The 6017-nt window shown below is 52.2% G+C and overlaps 2 protein-coding genes across 2 annotated transcripts; both read left to right on the top strand.

The window, feature by feature from the left end:
- Window position 1: 1 nt before the first annotated feature.
- On the top strand, window positions 2-1923 carry LOC117589705 (brain-specific serine protease 4-like). Its single transcript, XM_034281868.1, has 3 exons — window positions 2-257; window positions 457-622; window positions 690-1923. The coding sequence occupies exons 1-3, from the start codon at window positions 48-50 to the stop codon at window positions 1823-1825; spliced, it is 1512 nt and encodes a 503-aa protein (XP_034137759.1). The 5' UTR covers window positions 2-47; the 3' UTR covers window positions 1826-1923.
- Window positions 1924-2427: 504 nt separating this feature from the next.
- LOC117589704 (putative serine protease 42) lies at window positions 2428-4716 on the top strand. The gene is made up of 4 exons (XM_034281867.1): window positions 2428-2760; window positions 3210-3375; window positions 3440-4151; window positions 4210-4716. The coding sequence occupies exons 1-4, from the start codon at window positions 2551-2553 to the stop codon at window positions 4631-4633; spliced, it is 1512 nt and encodes a 503-aa protein (XP_034137758.1). The 5' UTR covers window positions 2428-2550; the 3' UTR covers window positions 4634-4716.
- The last annotated feature ends 1301 nt before the right edge of the window (window positions 4717-6017 follow it).

Below are 6017 nucleotides of genomic sequence, written 5' to 3' on the forward strand. Positions count from 1 at the left end.
AGTGAGGTTCGATTGTGATCGCAAAATAAATACAAATCGCAGCGGAAATGATGATGCATCCGCTGGTCTCTGGACTCATCATTGCCATGTGCCTCGGGTCCAGTCTTGGACAGCTGCCGGCCAACGCCTGCTCGCAGTTTTTCGGTTATCAGAGCTACAATGGACAATACATTGGATTGGTCACAGTGCGCCACAACCCGCTGGTGAACAATCACACGCTCTTCCTGGAGTTCTCGCAGCCTGGATTCTATAACTGGGTAGGATGAAATATTCCATTTCGAATCTCGGGCTCAGCCACAACTTTATTGCTTGTCTTATCATTCAATGCAATGCGTTTGCGGTTGTGTTTTTTCCCCAATGTCAACACTGATCGCATACAGCGATCGTTGTAAACAAGATCTGACAGAGAGCGAGCACTTATTTTCATACTCTCTCTCTCTTTCTTTACTTACTTAGGAATACGTGGGCAACGTTATCCTAGTAACGGACGAAGAGACAATCAAGAATAATCTGCGCCAGGGCTGGCCAATCCAATATCGAGTGGACTTTCCCCTGCCCAGTCAGCCACCCAAGGTCACCAGCATCAGAGTGGACGATGTGGAGCTTTGTGGTGGCAATCAATGTGGGTAAAACCCACTCTGTGATGCCACAAAAACAATTCTGATATGGAAAATATGCTCTAATTACAGATCCACCACCGCGAACAGCCATTTCCCTGTCGCACACGGTCACCACTTCGATATCGCCACTTTCTACGTTCAACGAGCGCCGCACGAGTAATTCTTCAAGTGCAGTGCAAGTTTTTGGTTCCCAGCCATTCCGGCCACAAGTGCGGCCTTCAGTTCGTCCATCTGTTCGACCCTCTATGTCAGTACGTCCCGCAGTTGAACCTCAGAGTGGCTTCAACAATAATCAAATATGGACCAGCGAACAAAGCAGCACACAGCGGCCACCAGTGAATCCTGGACAGGGCAGGGTCAGCCCGCAGACCATTACACAGAGTGCACCCAGAACTCCTCCGCAAACTTCATCCTCCAGCAACATTGTTTGCGGACGTGAGAGGACCGTGACCACGCCTTTGATCTTCCAGGGCCAGCGGCTGGAACGCGGACAGCTGCCCTGGCTGGTGGGACTGTTCGAGCGGCGTGAGAGCAACGGCCCCATCTTCTTCTGTGGTGGCACGCTCATATCCGCCTCCACGGTGCTCTCGGCGGCGCACTGTTTCCGATTTCCTGGCCGCGATCTGCCAGCCAGTCGCACGGCCATCTCACTGGGACGCAGTAGCCTGGACATCCTCACGGATGGAGAGTTCCGAGGTGTCTCCGAGCTGCTCATCCACGAGAACTACCAGTTCAAGCAGTACACGGAGGCGGATCTGGCACTGGCCAGGCTGGATGAGCCCGTCACGTTCAGCGACTACATCGTGCCCATTTGTCTGTGGAGCACGAGGAACCGCATGGATCTGCCACAGGGAGTCCGCTCGTATGTGGCCGGCTGGGGAGCCGATGGAGAGGGCAACGCCAACACGGACGTGGCCAAGGTGACTGATCTCAGCATTATTTCCGACTCGAACTGCACCCTGGAGCTGCCCCATGTGCTTGTCCAGCCGAGTACCCTGTGCGCCAAGAAGGTGGGCGCCGGCCCCTGTGGCAGTGATGGCGGCGGCCCTCTGATGCTGCGCGAAGGCGATGTCTGGCTGCTGCGCGGCGTCATCTCTGGCGGCAGGATCAATGCCAAGGAGAACACCTGCGACCTGTCCAAGCCCTCCGTCTTCACGGACGTGGCCAAGCACATTGACTGGGTGCGCCGGAACATGTGGACCTGAACGTCAAATAACTGAAATTCAAGCCGTTAATTATTACTCTTTTCTGCCATTTGTGAATGCAGTGACAACAGACAAATTGTTGGAAGATCCAAGCCTAACCGATTTGTAGTTTGATTTATGGATTTTAAACTGGCTTCTACCACGGGTAATTCAAGTCTCGCATCCATTAATCATGGAGGGAAGTAAATAAATAAACAAACCCACTAAGTGTGTATACACTGCAACTAAATGTCTGTCAACATTGGAGCAAGATTGTCTGGGAAATCTTCGGGCTGGATTCTTTGAGTTCCTTAAACATATTCTTGAAGTGAAGGGAAACTCCTCTCTGAGGATTGTCCAGTGGATTTTCTCATTCATCACACAGTTTGGGAACTCACACAAGCCTTAAGGTAGAGTAGTCGCATAATTAAGTGGACCTATCCAAGTGGTTTATGACAGAGCACCACAGAGAGAGAGAGAAAGAGAGAGAGAGAGAGAGAGCGCCAACAAGCTGTGTGTTGACTCCAATCGCATCTCATTATCGATACATTCGGCTAGATGATCTTCCAGCTAGATCGTGCCCCCAACTGAGCTCAGTAATCATTCATCGCTCGACGCTTATAGAGTGCGGTTTCGGTATCGGTATCATTGTAGCTCTCAGTTCGCCGCTTGAACTTGCCACTTGTAAGCCCGCGTGTGCATTATCTATTTGTTTCCCCTATAAATATTTTTGAATCGCATAAGTTATGTGCCAGCTACGACTAAGCTTCCTGCTGACACTGCTGCAGATCTCTCTGGGCTGGGGGCAAAACCTGCCATACATTGCCTGTCCCGAGTTGTTTGAGTACTTGGGCTACAACCAGGAGCACATAGGACACATAAACCTGAAGTTGGACTCGTCCATTGTGGAAAATACACTGCGTGTGGAGCTGTCACAGCCAGGTCGACATACCTCTGTAAGTCTACACATTTCTCACTTTTAGTTTTCCATTTTCCAGCTGTTTGTTGTTTGTTTTGCTCTCCCTTATCATGCATTGACCTTACTCTCAGATGAGCGTGATTTTCCCCCATTACAATTGCAAACTCAATGTTTTACATGCTTTTCGATGGGAATTGCATGCCTGATAAGGCCTGAGAGGGGAAACCCTCTACCCACCATTCCCCTGCCGCCACACGATTCTCTTCCGTTCTTCTGATCTGTTATGTTCTCCTCTCTCTCTCAAGCAAAGTTGTGCGACCGGTTTCTACTACAGACTTGTATTAATATCTTGTGGGTTCTCAGCTGCTGGTTTTTACCCGTTGAGTTTTGTTTACGTAGATGGGGAAGCGAAGCTGACGTCGATTACAATCCATATCCATAAAAGGAAAGACTCATTATGAGGCGCTTTCTTTGCATCTCTTTCAGAGCTATCCGGGAGATCTAAATCTACTGGAGAATGAGGAATCGGTTAGATATCGACTGCGCAACAATGAACCAATCAACTATCGTGTTGACTTTCCCACGCCGGGTGTGGTCCCAAAACTAACCATGATCTCCCTCAATGGCCAGATTGTGTGCCGTTCTATGGCATGTAAGTGACAAATCAGCTTGTTTTCTACATAATTATATCAATAGTTTATTTGACGCCTTTGCAGATGGTCCGCCCAGTACAAAACTTTCGTTATCGCACACGCTGCGCTCCACTGGTCCTTTGCTGAATCTACTGCCACAGCAGCCTCAACAAATACCTAAGCAGCCACAATTTTCACAACAGCCGCAATACCCACAATACCCACAACAGCCGGAGGAGCCAGTGAGAGCACGACCCCAGCCTCAGCCTCAGCCCCAGCAGCAGCAAGAACCATTCCGACCACGGCCTGGGCCAACGCCAGCACCACAATTTATCCCAGAACCGCTGACAACCACCACACAGCGACCCACAGCTCCATCGTCAGCTCGACAGCGACCCTCTGGAAACAGACCCCGGACCCTGGGACAATTGAATGGCGTCTGTGGCAGGGAGAAGCCCGTCAGCACGCCCCTAATCCACTTCGGGCAGGTGGTGGAGCGGGGACAGCTGCCCTGGATGGTGGCCCTGTACGAGCGGGTGGGCAACGAGTACAACTTCCTATGCGGTGGCACCCTCATCTCGGCCTCCACCGTGCTCTCGGCGGCCCATTGCTTCCGCTTCGGCAGCCGCAATCTGCCCTCGACTCGCACGGCCGTGTCGCTGGGACGCAACTCGCTGGATCTGCTGACACCGGGTGCCCTGCGAGCAGTGGCCGAGCTGGTCATACACGAGCAATACAATCCGAGTATCTATACGGACGCGGATCTGGCCATGCTGAAGCTTGCAGAGCCAGTGGAGTAAGTTTTGCCAGAGAGAACCCCTAGAAGTAATCTTAATAGTGGAAATCTCTTACAGTTTCAGCGACTACATCCGACCCATTTGCCTGTGGAACGAAAACTATCTGCTCGATCTGCCGTCGGGCCACAAGTCCTACGTGGCTGGCTGGGGCGAGGATGAGCGCGGCAACAGAAACTCCCGCATTGCCAAGATGACGGACACGGACATCATCACGCTGCCAGAGTGCCGGGGAAATCTCACATCCGAGAATGTGCGATTCGTCACCTCGCGCACCGTTTGTGCCAGTAATCGTGAGGGTGCTGGTCCCTGCAATGGAGACTCTGGCGGTGGACTGATGCTGCAGGAGTCGGACATTTGGCTGCTGCGTGGAGTCGTGTCCGCGGGACAGCGGCTGAGCAATCGCTGCGATCTGTCGCAGCCCGTGATATACACGGATCTGGCCAGGCACATCGAATGGCTGCATACGGTCATTTGGTACTGAGAGGGGTTCGAGAACCCTAGCAGATTAGTTGATAGCTTGTATATGAATCCAGTGCCAAAATAAACGCTAGCTTAGTTTTTTTATACATTAAAATTGAAAGATTGCCTCCTCGAGTTGTGGCTCTGGGCCCCAGCGGCAATTTGTCGAAAAGCTGCAAAATTGTCGGATTGTCCCATTTGGATGCGGTTTGTGTCTGTACTCTGCTAATGAGACCTAATGGAGGCAGCCGCTGGCAAAACGCAAGACGCTGAAAGTCGCGCCTGAAAGTTGCGCTGTCAAAAACGCGCGCAAGTCGCACAGCAGAAAACGCGCACAAGTCGCGCCTATAACGCTTCTGTGGCACAACAGGTGATTGTTGCGCTCTCACCCCCCCCCTCCAACTCAATCACTCTCTCTTTGGCTCTCTGGAGCACAGCTCTCTCATGGCTGCGCTGCGCAGATATTTCGCCCGTGTTATGGCACATCCTGTTGAATGGAAACTGTCGGCTGCGGCTCCGGCTCCGATTCAGGCTCCCCCCCTTGTGGCCTGTGCTGGCGTAGTTAGTCGCGTATGAAAACGATTCGAAAGTTGTTGGATACTTGGCGGCATTGGCCAAGGAGAAGAATGCACGACGCTCGTGTTCGTCTCTGCTCCGACACGGCCAGTCGTGCGTGTCCGGACAGTCGACGTTCAGACTTCAGTTCGCACGGTTCGGCACGCGGCAAGGCAGCAGCAGAAACAGCAGCTAAAACTGAAGCTGAAGCTGAAGCATAGGAGCCGACCTACCATATCAAAGTGCCATAAGGTGTGTGTCTGTGTCGGTGTCTCTTTCGGCGTCTGTGTCTGTGTCTGTGTGGGTGTCGGTAACGGTAACGGTATCGCTGTCGGTGTCAGTGTCTGTGCCGATCGAGAATTCTTGTCGGACGCGCGCGTCTTCTCCAAGTGTGCGTGTGTGGGTGGGTGACCATTGGGCCAATTAATCATTCAAGCCTGGCCCCCGAATTGACTTCAATTTTCGTAATTTGCCTGATTGATGCACGGACCTGAGCAATTTCCGGTCCCAGGGTCCGTGTTCAGGGCAGTGCTGCTGGCCTCTGGCTGCTGCTGCTGCTACAACTATGAATAAACAGAACAAACAGTTCGGAAAATTTCAAACGAATCCCAAGTGAAGATCTGCAAAATTGTGTGGCTGGAGTGTGGACAAATTGCAAATCAATCAAAGTCTATTAGCGAAATGCTGCAACTGCATTGCCGTATCCGGGCAACGGGCTCTTTCTGCCGCCAATCCTGCAACTGAGGTACACAGCGAACGCACCGCAGAGGGCCTGGGCCGTGCCCCTCCCTTTACCAGACCAAAATCCCCGCCTCCTGCCCTCCTTCCTAATCAGCAGCCAGACAGCCTAC

The sequence above is a fragment of the Drosophila guanche genome, unplaced genomic scaffold (genome assembly GCF_900245975.1).
Source record: "Drosophila guanche unplaced genomic scaffold, DGUA_6, whole genome shotgun sequence".
Lineage (NCBI taxonomy): Eukaryota > Metazoa > Arthropoda > Insecta > Diptera > Drosophilidae > Drosophila > Drosophila guanche.

Coding starts and splice junctions, on each gene's coding strand:
- LOC117589704 (XM_034281867.1), top strand. CDS start 2,551: ATGTGCCAGCTACGACTAAGCTTCCTGCTGACACTGCTGCAGATCTCT. Junction 2,761..3,209: donor AGCCAGGTCGACATACCTCT/GTAAGTCTACAC, acceptor CATCTCTTTCAG/AGCTATCCGGGAGATCTAAA. Junction 4,152..4,209: donor AAGCTTGCAGAGCCAGTGGA/GTAAGTTTTGCC, acceptor AATCTCTTACAG/TTTCAGCGACTACATCCGAC.
- LOC117589705 (XM_034281868.1), top strand. CDS start 48: ATGATGATGCATCCGCTGGTCTCTGGACTCATCATTGCCATGTGCCTC. Junction 258..456: donor AGCCTGGATTCTATAACTGG/GTAGGATGAAAT, acceptor TTACTTACTTAG/GAATACGTGGGCAACGTTAT. Junction 623..689: donor GCTTTGTGGTGGCAATCAAT/GTGGGTAAAACC, acceptor CTCTAATTACAG/ATCCACCACCGCGAACAGCC.